We start from the raw sequence: 22,257 nt of genomic DNA, 5'->3' as shown, positions 1-22,257 counted from the left end.
GAGCCGCACGGCAGCGGGGCCGCTTCCCTGCCGGCACCCGCAGCGCCGCCTTTCCCCGCCGAGGAGCGCGGCCGGACGCCGCCCGCTCCCGGGGCGGACCCCTCGCAGCGCCCCGAGCCGCGCCGCCCTGCCGGGGCTCAGCGCAGCGGGCCGAGCCGTCGAGCCGCCGCACGCGGGGCTCAGCGCGCTTCGTCGCCGTCCAGCCCCGCCGCGAGCGCAGGAAGGGGCTCGCCCGCCCCTCGCCGCCGGCACCGCCGCGGGACCCCGCGCCCGCCCCCAGCCGCGGCCGGGGCGGCCACTCACCGTCCCCGATGGCCATCATAGCGCGGAGCGGCCGCGGGCGGTGAGTGCCGGGCCCCGCAGCCCCGCTCCCCGCCGCCACAGCCGGCCGCCACGCCCCGCTTCAAAATAGCAGTCCCGCCGCCGCGCGGCACCGGCCCCGTCCCACGGGGGACTTTTACTGCGCTCCGCCCCCGCTCCGCCCCGACATCACGTGCCCGCGCCCGGCCCCGGCCGGAGCAGCGCCGGATCGAGAGCGGGGCCGCTAGTGCCGTTCAGCTGGAGGAAAACAGCCCTTTTACCGGGTGCCGCACGGCGCCCTGCGGCCGTCGGGACAGCCGGGCGGAACCTCAGCTCACGGCTGGCACAAAAGCGCCGCCACGGCACCATGTGCTGAACGAGCGCTTCCTCACGCTTGGTTCCCTCTTGGATAAGAAGCGTCTCGCTGAGCTGCTCCCCGCCGCACACAGAAACACACAGGGAACGTCGAGGCACAGTGCGGGGCATGGGCCTGCTCGGGAATAACCCACAAGGGGCAGCGGGTGAAACCGGTCATCATATGAATGTATCCTGAACTGTACTGCCGTGTGAGCGAGCAGAACGCGGACAGACCCCAAGCCGTGTAAAATGATTGTAGCACCTCTCAGCAGCCTCAGCGTTTCCCACGCTATACATTCACACCACGTCCCGTTGGCACAGGCTGCCACTGTGTGATCTCACTATCTCCACAGAAACCCTCTTTCCAATAAGAACACAACAAAGGAAAATCGGAAAGAAAGGAAAATAAGCAAAACGCAGCAAAGCAAATACACGGTTCTGCTGCACGTGTTTATTGTTTGCTATAGGAGATCATACGGCTCGGCTGTGTCTCTGTAATCCATAACATCACACCCCCCCCCAATGACTGTGACACTACAATCAGTGCATCCTACCGATCGCATGGTGTGGTTGTAGAGGTAGCACTCCCAGGCATGCCTTTAATGGGAGAACTGCATGGGCTGAATAGAAATGTTACAATCAATATCCAGCTTTGGATCATTCTACTGAACGAAGCAGAACACGGAGCTCAGTTATTATTCCCCCCACTTCTGAGTCCCTGTCTGTAAACGTACGCTGCTCTCCAGCACGGAGGGCTGTTTAAATTCTCTTAGAGAAAACAGTATTTACAAATCTCAGCCGGCAGAAACAAGTGCTTGCTCAGCTTGGAGATTGGCTGCCGGTGCCGTTTCCATAGAAATGCACATTCATGTGCTGAAAAATGGGGAGGTGCTTTAAAGAGCCTCCTCCAGTTTGCAGGGATGCAACACATTCTGCGGGAGCAAAATGGCAAAACAAGAACCGCACGCAGGATTTGGCCTAACAGACAAACACATCCAGATACGATTCTAATAACACGCTGTGTTAGTGCGAATATAAACAGAACCCAAGGCTCTCAGAACAGCTCATTCATTCACATGATTCGTGGCAAAGAAAAGATGTCTGATTTTAGTGACCACCGCTGATTGCAAGATGCTGCAATCAAGACAGAGGGGAGAAGGAATCAAAAGTCAGCTGGAGAGGCAAAGTATTGCTATGATAATACTTAAGCTTGTAATGACTCATCAAGCAGCAGCGTTAAGACTCTAGCCCAGTCTCATTAGACACAGGGCCTTCCACGGTTCTCATCTGCTGGCTTCTGAAGCTACACCCTGCCCCAGTTATTCTAGCAGCACTTGTTTCAATGTGCTTTTCACATCTTTCGCCCTCGGCTAGAATCCATCAATCCCTACAGACAACTCATTCCCAGCTCTCTTCACTGTTCTATCAGGGACTAGATTCAGTGCAGGAGGGACTGCTCCCACTAGATCTGTTATCACAGTGAAAGGGAAAACAACACATGAGATCCAGCAGTGTGCATGAGAACGCAGGAGAACCTTTTCCTCTCCTCCCCGTGTTCCTCCCACATGCGCTGAAGAACACCAATAAAACCTGCCACATGTTTAATGGTGGCAGTAGGAGCATGTTTTTCTTTGTTTGTTTGTCTGAATTATTAAAAATACTATGGCAAGCGTTCTCGTATTCAGTTTGTTCAAAGCTGCAATTTTTTAGGTTATGCTTCTCTTTTTGCATATGCGAAATGAAATGAGGGAACTACTGTCAGAAGTATTACTGGAAGAAAGGAACCTAAGTCACATCTCTGGATTCTCAGAAACTAGGTCAACACGACAAAGATTTACCAGCACAGCGGTGCCACTTACCACTACGTCAAAAGATTGCACCTCTGACAGCTGTTTTTAGCAAGCTTCTCCCTACCCAGCACACACATTGCAGAGAATCCCCCATCAATTACAGCTAACTTCTTTGAGAAAACAACTCAGCTAAGGTAGCAAAAAGCCATTCCTTTTGGAGGTTAAAAAGAAGAAAGATCCACTATGGACTGCACCATTCTAATTACACTGAAGCCTGTGGGACATTTTCTGGCCTTTGACTCCTCACCATTTGGAAACACAGCCCTACTCCCCACAGTCTTTGACCCCCACTCCAAAATATCAACCTTTAAAATCCTCTGTACTGTAACACATGTATTTAGATGTTAACATCTGGCCTTTATCCAGAGATATTTGATAAAGCTCTGAAAAGTTGGTAACAAAGCGAAAGGAATTCAATGCTAACTTTCAATCTACACGTGGAAGCAGTAAATACAAACTGTCCTTTAGAGAATAAAGAAGTTGAGATAAACCACTAACAATAGAAGCGTGTATTTTCCGTAGCATTAAAAAAATATCCGCTTAGATGGATTCAATGTATAAACAAAGATTCTGAAACAAAGGTATGAGAGGGATTCCATCTTTAGGACTAAAGAAACAGACTCATAGTAGCTTCTGCATAGACCCTACAAGCCCAAAAGGATTTATACCACTGCAGATCAGCACCAATACCTGCATTGTTCAGATGAGGTAAAACAGCTTGGAACAAACTCTTGTAAGATACAAACCAAAAGCTCTTACATGCAACATAAACTAGTCCAGCAATAAATGTGTTATTTCCACAATTTAAATTACTTCAATATATTTCGAGTCTCTTGAGAAATGCCAAAAGAAAAAATACAGCTAGAACATGGCTTTGCATCACTCAAACCTATGCAGTGGTATGAACTTTAAATGCAAAACAAATAATGGTTTATCCTTCCAACAGGAATCAATCTACAATCAGAGAGAATATTTATGTAAAACATTATTCTAAAAAATGAACATATTTACTGCTCATTTTTCCATTAATCCTTACAAATATACCTCCAAGTGCCCAAGAATAGCAGTGTTTTACTTCAAAGCAGAATGCAATGCAGAACTTTACTGTAGTCTCAACAAGGTTTGAATATGCACTTCTGCAAACTCACAACCTCTTCTGTTTTCACAGTAACGAGTAAGGTGAGAGTGTTTAAAATGAAAAAATACATTTGCATACATTAGCAAATCCCATACTCATCCCTCAAAACATTTCTACCCTCAAACTGTAACATCCTAGATCCAGCAAACCTCCTTTTCAGCATAGTTTAACCACAGTACCTAAAAATCCTCTATGATAAACCAAAATCTGCCGACTGTTTGCAGAAGACAGACAATGAAGCTTTCAAAACCAATCAAATTAAAGGCACTGCCACAACACCTCCCTTGTTGTGCTGTTATGTAACTGCTGTTTGTTTGTTTTTTTCTCTTTCTTTTTTTAAGTATAGTTTTAACTAAGAAAGAATGATGGTTTTACTCTTTCATCGTATAAGATGCTGTTTCAGGACTGCAGCAGGAAGCAACAGGGATTCACTGCATAAAAGGCTTCATTTTCAAAGACACCAGAAAGAGCTTAAAGTTAATGCATTAAAGGAGAATTTTAAAATGAAGTCACAACTTCAACACCGAAGTGTCTCTGAATGCTTCAAGCTTCATTAAATTAAAACTTAGTCTATCATTAATCAACATTTTATCTGAGAAGAAACCACACAAAACAGACATTATTATTATTCACTTATGTTCTTTTGGAATCACTGTAAGATAAAAGCCTGTTTGATTTCTTTTCCACACGCGAATACTCTGCAGCATTCTCGTAGCCTCTACTGCATGCACACAGAACTTTAGTTAAAGATTCACTGCCTGTTTCCTTGTGATTTCAAAACCTTTTCCAGTTGTACTGACTGGAGCCCTAAAAAACAGTGCCGGTAATGTAAGTGTGTTTCATTACACAAATGTCTGTTTTTCTCAGTATACTTGCATATGTTTCTTGTCAACCATCTCACACTGTTAATACGAGCATTCAAATATTTATCTTGTTTAATCTAAAGCTGATGATTAACATGTGTTCTTTCATACTCACCACTTATGTTACTTAAAATCATATTTCCAGAGTCTCTCACTTCATCAAATTTTGTAAAGATTGTTTGCAACCTGTAAAGAACAAAAATATATAAATACATATCTATATAAAAGCATACGTTTACATACTGGAAATCCTCCAGGTTGCCAGTGAAAACATGAATTAGTTTGTTAGTACATATAAAGCAGTCAGACAAGGGATTATGTATTCTAGAAACCATTTCCAAAGGGCTGCCCTTCTTGAGTTAGTTGAGCATCTTCACAAATGCACATAAAGCAATGCCACCAAGTCAGCAGATAAAACCAAGCATCGTTATTAGTAACAAGAAAAATAATGAAAACCCTGAAGTATAGGTTTAGTAATATTATATACAGGTTTCAGAAAGGCAGTGATATTACCCTATTTATGCACAACCCTATAAAGCAACAATTTGAACTGCAGAATCTTATGTGGAAAAAAAAAAAACAGGCAGCGATCGATATTTCATTTGTTCTGTGACAATTGCCGGCTTTCTGAAATATCTGCTTTGTTAGGAAGACATTGTTGAAGCGGTTTGTGCTCCCACTGAAATGAAGCAATTCTTCTTCCTAGACTCCAGGAACACTAAATGCTTCTGTACCACTGATTCTCACAGTGGAAAACAGGCTGCAATTGCTTTGCTACGCGTTAAACAGCAAAAATATAAATAAATAAATACATAAATAAGTAAATAAAAATTTTACAATTCCAGTCTGGTCCCATAGGGTTGAAAATGCTATTCAAGCATGAAAGTTGGCCAAATCTGAACAGCCAGTTCTCATCACTTCTGCAGAAAATGCAATAAAAGCCATGAAGTATCTCAGTACAGTATGTATGGATGTAAGGATATTTTAGATAGAAAATTAGCAGGACTGAGTACGGACCTTAAATGCACATTTATCAACTACAAGTCATACAGCAGTCAGCAATTCTCATAGTAGGTATAGCTTAGTTACACTACCTCACACTTCTAAATATGTTAGTAGCCTTGAAGTGTTATTTTTCCTTGCCAAATACTTGAAAGCACTTGCTAGACACCACACAATTAGCTGAGAATTCCACAGCAAGGCCAACCTTACCAAAACAAACAAACAAAAACCCTTAACACTACATGCAAAAGGCTGAAGCTGTTATCTTAAGAGAAGCTGAATATGAAGACCACAGAGAGTACCAGATTTCCTTTAGAATTGCGCCTTGATTTTCATATGTTGTTAGGCTGATGGCCTGATTTTGGCACACGATCACATTTATTGGAGAATTCAAAACAAAAAATGATTTCCTGCTCTTTTGAACTTAGTCATCAAAACATGTTTCACGCAGCATTTTAAACAGAGAAAGCAGAGAAAAATGAAACTCTTCCTTATAAATACACTGTGATGATGCACACGTTGTCTCTCACTCTGAGCAAAATATCTGATAAAGTACTATGAGCATTCAGTAATGACCTGTCAGCACTCAGTGCTATGCAGTCACAGTGGTACAGGCTAGAGAGCAACACGGCACTGCCAGCTGCAAAAGCTTAAAAGCATGTATTTCTGACTTCAGACAGACGTATTCGGGTAGTGTAGACACACAGCTTAAGCTGACATGCATTTCTCCTTACTTCCTCCTTGAGGAAAAAAAGGTGTCCACATATGGACACACAGATGGACCTTGTCTACAGTATGAACCAGACAGATATGTAGAATGCGCAGGCCACATTAAATGCAGCATTCATAAATGCATCTTGCAAAATACATAGCATTTCAAGATACAAAGCTGCAGCCTTAGACACAAGAACTCTAAACAAATAAATGTACTTTTTACATTTATGCTACTCAAGTAATGGTGGAAAAAGCTGTCAGATCACTTCCTGAAAGATCCTGAAAGGCTGTAAACCAAGCGAGTGCTGTCTTCTAAATCCGTATGTATTCCTTCTATTCATGGAAGATAAGCTACATGTTTCATACTCTAACAAATTCCTTTTGGTCCAAATGGAACAAAAATGGTTCCACATTCTTGGCTCAAAGAGCAAGAAATGCAATATCCACTCTCAGTATCCACAAACATACTAAGACTAACACTTACAGGCTCAGTAACAAGGACTGTCAAACCTCTTTGGCAGTAACTTTAACTACAAGGGAAACACAACAGCCATATCTCTGGCCACCGACCCCATACTGATTTTTCTGAGAAAATAAATGCTCCTCAGGCCTAAATGAATGAAGATATTCTTCTGAGATTTTTAAGTTGAAAAACAATACATGAAAATGCGGAATTCAACGGCTTTATTTGCAAACTATTCTGTGATGGAATAAAATGCCCTGAACAGAAATATACTAGTAGCAAGTAGAGCTGAACTACAATAGTACAACACCATCCTCCTTTATTAGCCATCTAGAGCCTGCTCAGGACCAACATCCTTCTCTAGACACACTACTTTCTGTAAGTGCAAACCTACCAGATACAGCTTATAAAACCTATTTAAGCTACCGTTTGAATTACTATGTAAATTTACCTTTATATAGACATGAAATGTATATATTATTTTCATATTTAAATAATTTGAGTGATTTCTCTGAATAATGCTTGATGAACTTTCCTGCCTTCCTTCCAGCTGACGTGAGCTCTTATTCTCAGCTTTAAGGCAGAATGCAGTCGGGCAGCAACACACAGACCTCTAATGTGCAATTTGTTACGCAAATGAAGCAAGCCTACATTCTCTTAAATCACATGTTTACCAAATATTGAAGTAATGGTGCTAGTATTTCTGCTTGCAATTTTAATGTGCTGTCATACTGCGAAAGAGCTGCAAAACCATTCTTTAAGGCTGAACTGAACAACTGAAAGCAGCTGCGTCTGAACTACAGATTATCCGTAATACTTACTTAAAATCCTTAAAACCTACCCAGACACACAAATATGAATATAAATTTCCCTCCGAATAATGGTAAGATGGTACCGTAAATCAAGTTGTTTCACAGACCACAGCTCCTGCATATCCATATGAAATGTTTAATGAATCACAGAGAAGGGAGAACTTCTGGCAGACAGTGGGGAAGAAACCTCTTAAACTGGGTCTGCCAGTGAAGGAGCAACTGTCTGAGATAGAGCTAATCTGTCTTTCCTGAGCTTTGTTGACTGCCTTGTTACTGTGTTAAGTAGGAGGAGACAAGAGGAATTCTGCTTTCCATCAATACTAAGGATGGAGACCCGTAGCTTCATGCTCAACTCCAGTAAATTGTAACCCATCACTTACTCCCAACCTGGAGACTGCTAGAGAAGACACAACACTGAACCTCAGCTCATGTATTATTTTATGCTAACCTTGATTGAGATTCAGTGGCAAGAACCAGTTGGATATGCACCAAGTTCAGCTTCGCTTCTTTATGTAAATGAAAATTGCACAACTACACTTACTTTCAGATCAAGGGGAATTCGGTACTCAAGTGATTTTGGCAGTAGGAACCAGCAGTTTGATCCCTACTGCAAGTTAAGTTAGAAGCTGTTGATTAGCCTGGAGAGACAAAGCTCCTGTGGTGTTTAATCCTATTTGGATCTCAAGATTTACTTAGTTTATATCACATGGAAACGAGAACAGGATGAGTGTTGAACCAAGACTTATGGTCAGCCCCAACATTCATACTACAGACAAAAGCTCTTGTTATCTGCATTCTTTTGCTTGCATTCTCTGTTCCAAAGAACATCCAGGAATCTGCCTTAATGCCAGAAGGATTTTCTCAGATAAAACTATCTGCTGTGGAACTGAATTTTTGGAATCGTACTAATAATACAGCTTAAACTTCTGTGTTCACCATACAATCACTTCATATCCCCGAACTATATCAATCATTAAATAGATGAGAATGCACACAATTTCCCATTCCTATAAGCAGGATAAGCTTTTGTCCAAAGAGGCAGAGCTCTGCCTAGCATGTAAAACAATAAATTTAACACCATTCTCCTATGATACTATTTCAATACCTTATAAACCATTAAAAACTAAGGCTAACAATTTTTAGAGGGTTCTTATGAGCCAAAGAATCCATTCAGATATCCTGACTGAGCCCACATAGCAGATACAACCAGCTCTCTTAAAATAAAGAAACACAATTAGGACTCAGAGAGCAGTGTTATGTTTGTATGAGGTCAAGATATTTATTGTAAGTGAAAATGATTTTAATGGCAAATTTGAAAGATCTGTCAGGTTTTTGCAATGAAACAAATGCTTAATTCCAGAGCAACAAAACAACAGGTACTTTTATTTTGCACAAACTAACCTACATAAAACGCAGGCCAGCCTTTAAAATCTTGAATTACTCAGAAAGCAACTGATAAAGTAAGCATTTTCTAAACTTCATTTCACCTTTCGCATGAAATGATGGCATGTGTGCCAGGCCAGCTTACACTCCTTTACGGTAGTCCCTTCTCACTGAATCCCAGAGTTTAAGTTCAGAATCAGGAAGCAGCTGCCTTTCCAAGTAACTGTCTCTTATGTAACTGCAGCACACGAGCAAACCTCTGCTGTGGAAAGGGATCTTCTCATGCAGATAGCAAAAGCAAGGAAGGACATCTGTCGTTACAACTATCTTCAAGAAAGTAAAGACTTGTTGCTGGATATTGCCATACTTTCATCTCATTTTCGTGCGTGTGCACATGCTTCTCTCTCACACATGCACAGTGCATGGAAAGGATTGAGTTAAGTTCTTCAGTTGTGACTCTCTACATTCAAGTTAAACGTAAACTTTAGAGTCAGGAACATAATTTTATGTTCTGATTAAAAAAGAAAGTAACACGAAACAGCTCAGCATCACAAAATCCAAACCACTTGCTCACCTTCCAGGAGGAATTCCTCTTTTTGAAAGATCTAGTCGTACTTTCTCCCCCACATGTCTGTAAACCTCCACAATGGCTAGTATGGCAGCATCTCTCACCTGTGAAAGCCAACTTTGCATTATTATTTCATTTCAGGATCTCAGAAAGCAAAACAACATTTTGCTGACAACTCCACTAATCTTCCAGACCTGCTTGCCAACTCATTTCACAGAACAGTTGAAACAGTGAGGATGGAAGGGAAAGGAAATACAACTGTTATTGCAAGATGATATTTGTTCCAAGTTAGAGTGTATCCAGACAGTAAATGAAAAATGCCAGAAATAACAGCTCTGGAGGGAATTTCTGGGAATGACATAAGAATAGTATCTTTGAAAAACTTGCTTTCTTTAGGACCTTATTGCACCAGGCAACACTTCCAAAAGTTAGTCCCTGAACTCAGTCTTGACACCTCATCATCTTGCTTTGACCTCTTCCTACATGCAGCAAGGGCCTTCTAGAAAACTAGGTACCTGACAGCCTACAAGGGTGGGCCAAAGCCAACAGCATTTCCTGAACTTCTTTGTATGGAATTACATGGTTTCATATAAGCACAAGAAAGGGAGTAAGAATATCTAGGGTAAATGGAGAAAATGATTACAGCAAGAGATGAAGTACCTTTTACAGAAACATAAAGCATAATCATCACAACAAAAACTGACAATAAGACAAGTCATTATTCTCCATAAGGAATTTCTGGAATACCTGAATAGTCTTTTGTAACAATTTGCACTAAAACCAGAACTTTTCTATCAAGATATAAACTACATCTTTGCTAATTTACTTTACAGAAAGGGTAGTTAAGCACTGGAATAGGCTCCCCAAGGAGGTGGCTGAGTCACCATCCCTGGATGTGTTTAAGAGCCGTTTGGATGTGGTGCTCGGAGATATGATTTAGCAGGGGGTTGTTAAGAGTTAGGGTACTATGGTTAGACTGTGGTTGGACTTAATGATCTTTGAGGTCTTTTCCAACCTGTGTGATTCTATGACAATGGGCAACAAACAAGGCAAAATCTTAACAGATTTTCTCCAGAACAGAGAAACGCTATGTCTAAGAAACAGAGACTATGATGCACCAACATAAAACAGGTTTTTATTTGCCCATCTCCTGCCAATGCTGACACCTTCTTTACTGTATTCTTATTATTCCCCCTAAGACACAGAGACAATTTAACCATTTCCATTTGAAGGTTTTCTGAACTTCAACAGATGTCATCATTATGAACTACATCTTGATTTTCACTGCAGATGTTTTACTTATGTGAGTTGGTTTTTTTTTGTTTTGTTTTAACAACATGTTAAAAATTAACTACAAAATAAGGACCTACTGCAAAGCAAGCTTAGCAGCTTTTCTTAAATGCCTTCATTTATTTTGCATTCATTCTTCTCTCTAAATATGGCTGTTGAAGCACCAGGAAGTAATGAAACACTCACCTGACTATTTGAGTCACCAAATGCTGCACACAGATGTGGTACCAACTTGCTGAGACTTAATGGTTGGGCACCATAACTGGAGAAAGAGAAAAGAAAAAAGTATTATTCTGGCAGAAAAGTAGAAAGTGCATATTTAGCTCAGCACTGATAAAATACAACCATCAATCAGGTTCCATCTTTGTCTTACTAGTCCCATGTTTAGTGAAAAAAATACATATACCTTCAGTCTTTCTTTTGGAAAGTTTACTGGTCAAGTTGTTCAGATTTTTCCCATTTATTCTTTTAACTGAATCAGACTTCCTGAAGTATTAGTTTCAGACAAGAAAGGACAATTCAGAAAAAGGATAGAATCTTTATGTCTCCATAGAAACAAAAAGCTTACATGTTTAAGGTTGCAATAAGACACAAACACACTCCTTCTCGGGATCGGTAATTCTTGTGTTTAAAACCAACAGCAAGGCGTTCCCAAATGTACTATAAAACAGAAATAATTGTCTTTCATTACCAGGAGCACAATACAATGTAATTCTATCCATTTTCTATAACTACATTCATAACACAAAAAAAAATAAAATAAAATAATGCAAGACAGGTCCATTGGAAAAGTAAAGACACTATGCAGATAAAATCAAGTTATAAAATATGCAGTAACAAACACAATATAGATCACTCCTAAGCTAAAAACAGTTTCAATAAATGTTCTTCAGAAATCTAGCTACGTTATTTGTATTGCTTGAAAAACAGCTTTAGAAAACACACAGGACTGTTACAGCTGCTAAACACAAACGTTAACATTTCCAACTAGGGACTCCAGCAGAAGTTGCTATATCCCTTCTGCTTCACATTGTTTCCCGGCCAAGATTTCCTCTCATCCAGTTTAGCTTGTGTTTATCCATACTCCTGCTGTCCACTTCTCTCCTACTTCTGCTTTAAATTTACTTCTTAATTTCCCAGTTATTTCTTGCCTATTCATTCTACTTTCTTAGCTTCCATTTTCATTCTGCTTTCACTTCTCCTTTTGTGCTGGTGCCGCTTTCCGTAGTACAATTCTCTGGCTCGCTAAGCCCTCGGTTACCCTCCTGTTCATTTGTTTCCTGTTGCCTTTCACTGTCCAGCTCATCATTTTACCTCTCCATCTCCCTGTCAATCTCCAGCTGCTCGGAGTGTAAAGAGTGTAAACGCAAAGCTTACGAGACATGGGATTCCCAGTGGTACCTCAGAGCGGATGCACAGCCCCAGAGTGCAACTCCCCCAGCTGCAGTGCTGCCATTACAGCCAGCGCGGCATGAGCATCCGCGGCAGCGTCGCCTAGCAATGGCCGCACTCTGCCAGCAGCACATCTCGTGTGCAGGCACCACCCTCCCTCCTGCCCCTGGAGAGCTGCAACCGCGATGTGCGGGGACTGCATAACATCTCCTGGTTACCAATGGCTGTGTTTGGCTTTGCAGAAAGAATACAAACAGCTATCGGTCAACAAAACAGGCAGTGAGAGAACAGGGAATACTGCATCGTTTGCACTGATGAGGAAGCACACTTCACAGCAGACATAAGATGTTCTAGCTAGAGCCTACTTGATTACTTGTATCCATCCCGTGGTTTCTTGTTTGTGCATCTTATACTACATCATAGTTTGGGAAAAAAAAAAATAAAAAAATCCAAACCCTTCGACAATCAGAATATAACTTGTCAAAACTGCACAGCTTAACAGCAAAGAACAGGGTTTTACAGAAGAAAACATCCCTCCGATTAGCCCACTGTACAGGACAAATGTGAAATAAAGGAGATCTCCCCGCTAGGTGTGCAGGAACAGCCAGAGGGGCAACTGTACAAAAAAAGAAAGCAGACTGATAAAAAAAATCAGTGTTTTGCTATGAAACCTACTGAGAATACTGAATCCATCTAACCAGAAATTCAGACAGCTTCTAAGAGATTTCAGCACTTCTGACTTGCTAGCAATTGTTTGTGCCAACCTCTCATCATCCTATTCATGCATTAATACTGTCTGTATTCTTATTTTGATGGTATCCTGCACATAAACAGCCACGTTGAGCTCTTAAAAACAAAACAGAAAACAATACAACACAAAAAATAAAACCCCGAACATTAAAAATGAGAAAAAGGAACTGACAACAGGACAAAATTAGTACTATTCAGAAACACATCAAAACAAACCAGAGGAGACAATCAGGAAGAAACTTACAAATTTTATCCCCCAAAAAGGTTTGCAACCAGCTCCTCCAAAGGGATGTTTTCTGCAGCAAAGGGAGCCTAAAACTCTGTAGGAGGCACAGGAAAGACTCCTCTGTTTTGGTCCTTGCTACGATGGTGATAGATGCTTTTTGTTCAAGAATTTAATGATACATAAAAGCTATCCTGGAAGCTGACATTAACCATGCCTCCACTCACTTACACATTCTGTTCCTTGCACCCCACAAATCTTGTATTCTTTCTTACACTGCAGGTAAGCTTCCTTCTACCATCTTAGTGTACAGCTTAACAACAAATGTTCCCTTAGGAAATGGAAAAATGGACCGGTAACCACAACTTGTTCATCAGCTGGGCCACGCAAAATCGGTGCAACCACTCTCTTTACTAGTGACTGTTTAAGGGGAAGTGTCTCCAAGATGGAACGCATCCAACCAAATGCTGCTTAGAGATGGGTGTACCCCTAGGTCTGTAAGAGAGGCACTTCAGAGCATCTTGGGTACAGGAACATGTCACTTGTGAGCTACTGAGCAACGAGCACTTAAGCATCAAGTGCTGTGAGATCTCTTGGCAATGAATATGATCAAAACTACAATGAGAGAGTGGGTAAAGGCAAGGCTTCATGGATGACGCTGCAATACTCCGATACCTAAATCCTACTTGGATCTGTAAGTTTCTGCAGTTGCTTAACTTGCAATCTTTTTGTACCAGCACAAAAACAAAGCAGTCATGGACAGTTTTCTCACTGCAGATAAAGTCTGAAAAGTCATAATCCCTATGAACAAGCATTCAAACTTCTATCCATGAAGAAACAAAGCCAGGAATTAGCAAGCAGAAAAACTTCATTTTGGTTCACAAGAAATAGGACACTCCCTATTACCTTCTGCATTTAAACTCCAAAACAGATCTTTTTAAGAAATTAAGAACTCAAACAATTGTTTTTCCTGACATCTGGGGTTCTCAAGAGTTTCAAATAATGTCACTCCTCCATTAATAATGTCCTGTTAAGCATTCGCATTTGTCAGACTTAGGGAGTAGATATACCAGACTTAGCACTTGGAAGCCATACAGTACTAACAGCTGTAGGAAGGTTTGCTGAATTCAAACTTCAACATACGACAAGGCAGAAGGAAACATCCCCATCTGAGTTTGCCAAAGGTTCACGTGGCTGTCAAACATGTAGAAAGCTAGATGTTCTAAGTTAGAATGCACCATCTGAACTGTTAGACTACTCCTACTTGTTCAGGAACAAAGTAAATTTTAAATTCTGAGCTAAATAAACTTACTTATTCCCATTACACAAACTCAGATGCAGGAGGTCGTTTCCAGCATTTAATTAACAAAGTCCTGCCACATGACATGAAAGCATCTACTCAGAATTTAGTCACGATATGCAAAAACTGCAGGATTGTACTGTGCTAGGTCTTTATCTCCAGCTGAACAAAGCATCACTGTTAACTCATTAAGAGTATCTTTAACATTTACTTTATTAACAGTCACTATAACATAATGATAAATTCAAAGTCAAGCTCACGCTAAAGTAATATGCTCAGTGGAGACCTACATTTGAATCTATATAAGGTGAAAGCATACCATGGGCGGTGCTGCCTCATCCATCAATTTCAATATGAGATTCTGTGCTTGCTCTCGAACTTGATCTTTGGCATCTCCCAAACGATCTATCAAAGGCAGGAGAACTACAAGAGAGAAAAAAGAAAAATAAACAAAAGAAACACTTATTCAGTGAGGACTTTCAAATACCAAAAAGTATATTCTCCAACAGATGTAAGGTGTACCTCATTGAAAATAAAAGCTGACTGTTAAGTTAGCCAAAGTATTTTCAATTCTGAAATGTATTCCTGAACGTGTTATAAAAACTAACAACAAATGTGCTGAACTGCAATTGAAGAACACGGACTGAAATAAAGAAATAAAGCTCCTTGTCTTAAGAACTGGATGAATGGATTCCATTTCACCTTCAGGAAGTATGCCACAAACTTCTGAATGTCCGGCTTTTCTGAAGAACAACACTGAGACCCAGGGAATGGAGGGGAGGAGAAAAAAAAAAATACTGTCAAATCACTGGGATTTTGCTATTTAATTATGAAAATGTAACATGTTTTAAATACTCCTTTTCATGCAGCATATCTTGTAACTCAGTCTTATCCCGATAGAAGTTATTATTTTACAACAAAGCGTCCTCAAATAGTATTTAAATAAAATTACATCAGAGATGATGGATTTCACATCCTACAAATTAGAACTCATTAAAAACCAAAGAACATGAGAAATCCTTGCTTTGCTTGTGCTTTGATCAGCACTGTGCAGGATGCCTTCCATGTGGGGCCCACACGCACACTTCCAACCCCCAGTGCTCTCACTACCACTTCTTCAAAGCAAGCAGCAACAACACTGAGTGCTCCGCTTTTGCTCAGGCCTTTACAAGTGAGGTAGAATTGGCAGGGATGTCACCTCCCACTTAGCTCCCTGGGGACAGAGCTTTTAGAGGCAATATCAGTACCTGAAACACAACCTGGGAGAATGAGTGTCACAGGCTAACAGTAACATTTACCTCTTAACAGCTCAACCTCCTGCATTAGCTTTTGTTCCTGATCTGATTCACAGGTCTCTAAGAGCTGGAAGCAGCAGGGAGGTAATCCTAGCCGGAGCTCTTACTCAACACAGATCACCACACACAGCTTTGTAATTGTCCTCCAAATCAGTATTCCACTCAAGCAGGGACCGAGTTAGCAATTACTGGGTAATTTATTTCAAACTTTTAACACCAGCCTAGTATTTACCACGAGTCTTCTGGAGACGCTCATATTCCAACACCGGCTCACAAAGTTAAACCTAAAATCTGCCTTAGCTGTGTTTGTTGGTGTTGCATTTACAATCACCAGAGAGCCCTTTACAGCTGCTGCTTGATCCCTCTCTCAGCCACTGACTGCTGTTCTCCTCACCAAAGATAGAACTCCATCCCCCTACTTTTTGAAAGGAAGAGATGGAAGAGTTCTAACAGAACTTGATGATACTATAATAACAAAACAGCAGGGTTGCCAGCAAGAGAAAGGAAACGGAATCATTAACTCTGAATGTCTGCTCAGTCTTCTGCTCCTACATAATAGAATTAAAACCCACAGCTGTCTCCATAGCTTGATATTATCGGACAAATACATTGCTGAGGTTTGAATTTTTCTCCAGCTGTATCTGAACACTTCCTAATTGTTCTAATCTGCACACTTAATTCACCTGGCTGTGGATAATGCAGTGACACCTCTAGCTATCATTATGCAGCTTTTGCCTTTTTCCTCTATTTTCTCTTCCCCCTTTCCTCTGAATAAGTCAGTAGAGCTGCCTTCATTTTACTCTTTGAAGGGCTGACCCTCACTTCACATTTTGTGAAGACCAAAGAAACATCCTGAACATCAGAAGTCAGTTTTGGGAGTACACAGCTGATCCCTTCTAAACTCCCTGCATATTTACTGCTTACCTTTTTCTTTCCAACAGTACCTCCCTGACAATTTCCAGCACTTCTCAGCTGAACTACAAACTGCACCATCCCTTACTGCTGAGGCCTACAACGCTCACCTGACTACTGATCAGCTCGAGGCAGCTCTTGCTTCACAAAGAGGGAAACAAAACCAAACAGTGAGCTGTTCCAAGGGAGGAAAGCACAGCGAGTGCCAGTCCTGTTGGAGCAGGGCTCTGTGGTGACTCATCGGCAGGCTGAGTCAGTTCAGGGAGCTGCAGATACCAGCTGAAAGCACTAGGACAAGCACAGAGAGCAGCTACTAGAAGAAGCTGAGCAGAGATGATGAGGTCACCGCGTTAAACTAAGTGATGACACAACCCACAGATTAGTAAACATGCCAGGCTTTGTTACCCATCTGGCTCAGGCAAAGGGACTACTTACTGCAATAGTTGTTCAAGGGCCCACAAGTCTGCAGGCTTCACTTTTTTCAACCCCCAAAATAGGGAGAAAAAAAACCATATGAAATGACGTTCAGCTGATTGCCAACGGATAAAGTTTCAGAATGCTCACCTAGAACAATTCAAGTTCCTAATGCCTCCATCACTTTTTTTCCAGATGTTATAAATGTTTAGCAAGAGCTACTTACATTGCTGCTTTCTCTGCATTAGTGATGGAAAATAACTAGAAGGTGTTTGCTCTCATTTCGTCCAGGTAAGTGGGAAACGCATCTCCCTACCTAAATAATCTTAGACCATTCTCAGGACACTTGGCTTTCTCTCAGCATCCTGGTTTCCCCTCTCTTTTCCCTTCCCTAAGCCTCCTTGCCTAGCTTTCACTCAGTGCCTCCTGGCCTCTTCTTCCTCCATGCAAGAAACTTTGACTTCTTAGCAGAAACCTCATCTTAACCTGTCTCTGTCCCTAACAGGAGCAGGCTAAGACATACCTGCAGTACTGAACTTCTTGCATTAGGAGATGAGAGCGCTATTACTTTCCAAAGAACAGGTGACTAGAAAGTACATCAGTGAGAACAATGCTTTCATCTCCCACCTTTATTCCAAACACAACTGAACAGTCATTTGGCTGACAGTGTAAGTTTTATGCTTTCTCACTGGCATTATCAACCTGATGCTCTTCTTTATGCTGCAACGCAAACATATGTATTTGGTAATTTATGACATAAAGGTGTCAGTAATTGCACTCTACAGCAAACATTAATTCTGCCTGACCTGTCTCCATCTAACCTGCTATCTATAGCTGAGTTGCTGTTTATACATTTTCCGAGTGCACAGAGTTATCTCCGTATTATATCCCTAACAGCTTGTTACCCAAATGGTTTCTTTTCCATCGTTTGTCTTCCTTTTCTTGGCTTGGTAAACCTAAATAAAACTTCGGCAATACAAGCTCACATAATGATTTTATCACTGATAGTTGGGCAGCATATGCAAGATTTGGGGCCAAAACCAGCCTGTAGAGTCAGAGTACAGCCTTGGGAGACTACATATTTATTTTCTCTAGAGGCATGGGAGATAGTAAACAAGTAAATCACAGAAGTCAGTGCCTAGAATGGCATCCAGTTTATTTTTAAAAATTCTGAGCAGCTTAACTGTATGACCCCCACAGCAAAGAATTCCGCAGGTAGCACAAACAATTTTCTTCTGTTAAACTTTAACAACTGTTCCTTCTGTTCTGACACAGCTCTTTCAGTCTGTATTATTGTTCCCAGCTCTCTCTGTCTTCCTTTTCCTCTTGCCCACTACTCTTTCTAAGTGCCCCTTTTACTCAGACCCTCTCCTGCCTACCCACGTTTCCATCAACTAACATCAGATGGTCCTTGTCAGCTCCCCTAGAGTTGGAACAACATCAGTATTAGTAAAAGCTCTGTTACTAAAAAGTGCATCTTCTTGTTTCAGACGTTAAAAGAAAAGGCCTTGAGGACAGAAACAGATTAAACTTAGGCAGCTGTCTGCTGGTTTTCTCAGAAACCTTGCCAGTTCTGGAAACACCACTAAATGGCTGCCAGTATTAGAAAGAAGGGAGGGGAAACAGCTGGACTGGCAGTTCGAGCAGACTCTTATTCTGTGAGAGATGTACAGAAGCAAATATCTCAAAGAGGCTCTGACAAGGCCAGCAATATGGCTGGTCTGACAGCACCGAGACTGCTTCTAAACAAAGAACCTTGAACAGGCTTTTGGACATAAGAGGTCCACTAAGGCCTCACCTCCTTCTCATGCTCCTTAAGATGAGGTATGATCCAGAACAAGAGAGTTCAGTCAGGAGATATCTCAGACATGAATGTCTCTCTATGTCTCTTCAGGAGCCAAGACAAGCATTAATGGGATTATTTAAATCTGCTGTTCATCATCAAGAGGGAAAAAAATAAAAAGAAGAAAGAGAAAAAAAGGAGAGAAGGGGAAGGGGAAAGGGGAAAGGGGAAAGGGGAAAGGGGAAAGGGGAAAGGGGAAAGGGGAAAGGGGAAAGGGGAAATGAAGGGGAAAGGGAAAGGACACATTTCTTTCATGATATAACCATGAATCCTTCAGGGTCTCAGCCCCAGGAAACACAAGATGAGAGCTTAAAGTCCAGAGAGTTTTAAGAGGTGCATTAGATGTACAAGAAAACTATAAAGTGGGGAGCTAAAATTAATTAGAATTGTGCAAGAAAGGGAAAGGAAGGCTACAGTTTGTCAGCTCTACTTTACTGGCATTGTATTTTTAAGGGTCATACATTGAAGTACCCACAGTAGCAAGCAGATGGTACTCCAACTCACAGCCTATCAGCATTGATCACTTAAACAAAAGTCATTCTGCTCACATGGAAACATTGTTATTTCACAAATACAAATTCCAGTGCTATCTGGATAGGAGGTAAAAAGCATTAAGGGATGAGTTGTGTGGGTGGTGTTTAGGTTTTTGTAACAGCATTAGGGAATCGTCACCAAGATGAAAGAAGTCACAGGCTAAAAGTGCTATGGCCATTAGCTGTGATCACTAACCATATAGGGAAATGGAGGAGATTTAAGGTTCTTCTGAAATGCTGCTGAAAGTTCATCTTCACTGAAATTCAAAAATATGAGCCACTAAAAACATCTGTTCTAGAGGAAAAAAATACAGATAACTGAGTCTCCCTTTGCAGACTTTCCTACAACAAACAAAAGAAGAAATACTCAATATTTATTGTCTAAAATAATCCTACAGCACATAACCAACAGTTCTTCCTGAGATTATTAAACAGTAAAATGAAAAGCCAAAGTAAGAACAACTGACGTGCATTTACATGCAACAAGGTATCTTTGAGGCAGGCTTCTCTCACGTACATCAGAGAAGAAAAAAAAGCTTTATCTTCTATGAGCAATTTGATTTAATTTCAAAGTTTAATCTAAGCTTTGAGGTCAGTTGCACTTTGAGCAGAGACTTGGGCCACAGGAACTCACAGGATCCTCCCAACCTAAAGTATTCAAGGTTTCATATTTAGGTTTAGGCTTATCCAACGGCAGGCCTTGACATTAGTTTCAGCATTTCAATTCAATTAATACAAATATGAAAAAAGTCAGTCCTTAAAACCTGAAAGTAAAATGCTTTTCAACACAATACGTGCCCATGATAGCTCATCCGAAGACAGTTCTTGATTTTCATGGTAAGGAGGAAAACATTTTTCCATACATCATTAAATCCACCTACTGAACAGTCACACTGCAATTAAGCTGCAGGTTTAAGCCCTTTCTATCCAAAAATGTCATTCCATCCAAAACTGCTGCTCCCTAACTGGGGAAAAAATGCAAAAATTAAGAACTTTGACATCAACACTGCTATTGTATACACACATAAATACACACCTGTGTGTATTTGTAAAGTACACGTATGAAATCATACTCAAACGTACATAAACAATGTGTGGTTCTCTACCTGTCATTTATTTTTATCTTATTTCATAGGTAACTAAAACATATGCTAAGACCTCTTGTAAGATTTTTTATCACACATTTGTTCACATTTTTTCAGAAACTGTTCTCATAAGGATGGGCTGGGAAGCACAATAAGGAATGGGGGCAAAATAACGTTCACTTCTTTAGAGAACAAAATTACTTTTTATATACAGTATTTTAATAATTGATGCCTTCACCTGGGAAAACAGATCGTGACAAGGTAATTAAGTACTCTTACGTAATCTCTTTTAATCACAGAACAAGCATTAGTATTAAATAGTGAAAGATGGAACACTCAAATACTCCTTAATCTGCTCTATTTTTCCAGAACATAGCCTCAAGCCTTATCAACTAACACCTATCCTGACTCTTATTGCTTTTAAAGTGAATACTATCAAAAAGATCCAAATCATTGCATCCGAGTTCCTACAACAGTGATGTATCTAAAAGGATACCACCTTGGAAGAAAGCTACTGCAACACTGGCTTGTTTCCTCTGAAAGTGAATGAAGCCTTGCCTCTTGTCCCTAAGTCCATACATATGTCCTGGGCTGCCTCATCCCAGGAGCAGAATTTGGCACTTGCTTCTGTTCAGCTTCATGCACTTGGTGACTGCCCAGGCTTTACATATGGCAAGATCTCCCTGCAAGGCCATCTACCCTTGAGGGTGTCAACAGCTCCTCCAATACAGTGGCATCCTTAAACTTAGCTTACACTCAAGTTCTGCACCCAGACACCATCTCCAGACCAAGACCTTCCTTGACAGATGAAGCACTTGATCCTGTAGAGAAGAGTGTGACTGAAAAGGCTTAAAGATCATCACTGACAGCTTGCTTTCTAACATCCTAAAATACCCAATACAGAAGTCAAAGAGGGGTTGCACATCTCCTGTTTATGCCATCTAAAAAATGCACTAAGTTTCCTGGTCTAGTTAGACCTACAGAGCAGTGTCTTAAAGACTGCTGACACTGCAGAGCACTACTTGGGCACACAGCTACTTCTTCTATCATCTGTAAAGAACCACGTATACTTTAAATTAGTACACGCACGATCAGTTCCAGCAGAGGAAGCAAGACCTTTGTGACAGCTTACAAACTTCTGAGAGCTCTCTGTAGTACAGCTCTGCAGAAGGAAACTCAGCTGACAGAATGCACTTGGATTTTTACAATGTTCTCAAGAAGGGGGCTTACAAGAATGAAGGTATCATACAAATAAATAGAGAATAATGCGTGGGGCAGTAACTAAGAAACATCACACCGGGCTGTAAATACACCATCAATGAAAATGAAACGTGTTGTTAAACAGTTTCATGAATACATTGGGTCAATTTTCAGGAAGCAGTAATGTAACAAAAAGATTATCAATAATTATGAAAGTAATCTGTGATGTAACGGAAACAAACATAACTATGCAATAATAATCCCTCTGGATATGACATAAAAATCCCTCCAGGCTGTTCTGAATTCCTCAGTTCAAAAGCTTTACAACTAAAGGCACCGAAAGCAGCAGTGAGAACAATAAAAACTGTGGAACAGTGTACAACAAACAAGCCACAGAGGAGAGAAGGGTTAGGGATATTGGAGGAGGGGTATTCAACAGGTACATAAGACAAAGATATGCAGTGAATTATAAGAACATAAATGATGGCTTACACTCAATGTACATATAAGGTCTATGTATCTAATGTATCTAATGTATAAGGTGAGCAAGCATAAAGTTATTACATAGCC

At 40.9% G+C, this 22,257-nt stretch overlaps 1 protein-coding gene and 1 long non-coding RNA gene across 52 annotated transcripts in view; one reads left to right on the top strand and one right to left on the bottom strand.

Annotated features, from left to right (window-relative positions):
* Positions 1 to 22,257, bottom strand: part of CLASP2 (cytoplasmic linker associated protein 2) — a 114,667-nt gene that overhangs the window by 82,966 nt on the left and 9,444 nt on the right. For 35 of the 50 annotated variants that reach the window (XM_032442404.2, XM_015854125.3, XM_085540417.1 and 32 more), the window contains exons 3-7: positions 14,725 to 14,828; positions 11,309 to 11,400; positions 10,927 to 11,002; positions 9,457 to 9,554; positions 4,624 to 4,694 (exon numbers count right to left, since the gene is read on the bottom strand). In XM_032442404.2, the coding sequence (XP_032298295.2) occupies positions 4,624 to 4,694; positions 9,457 to 9,554; positions 10,927 to 11,002; positions 11,309 to 11,400; positions 14,725 to 14,828 (441 nt within the window). Of the gene's footprint in view, positions 1 to 303; positions 406 to 4,623; positions 4,695 to 9,456; positions 9,555 to 10,926; positions 11,003 to 11,308; positions 11,401 to 14,724; positions 14,829 to 22,257 lie in introns of those variants that run through there. The other 15 variants (XM_085540446.1, XM_085540450.1, XM_085540453.1 and 12 more) reach the window with 1 other exon arrangement.
* On the top strand, positions 16,847 to 21,817 carry LOC107309372 (uncharacterized). 2 transcript variants are annotated; one of them, XR_014943616.1, is made up of 3 exons: positions 17,038 to 17,317; positions 20,605 to 20,748; positions 20,857 to 21,817. It is a non-coding gene; the product is annotated as an uncharacterized LOC107309372 (long non-coding RNA). The 2 variants fall into 2 exon arrangements; XR_014943617.1 differs by lacking the exon at positions 20,605 to 20,748 and having other exon boundaries at positions 16,847 to 17,317.

The sequence above is a fragment of the Coturnix japonica genome, chromosome 2, assembly GCF_054131305.1.
Source record: "Coturnix japonica strain WE chromosome 2, WE-NBRP24, whole genome shotgun sequence".
Lineage (NCBI taxonomy): Eukaryota > Metazoa > Chordata > Aves > Galliformes > Phasianidae > Coturnix > Coturnix japonica.
Note: the sequence above shows the minus strand (reverse complement) of the source record. Positions and strands in the feature narration are given on the sequence as shown.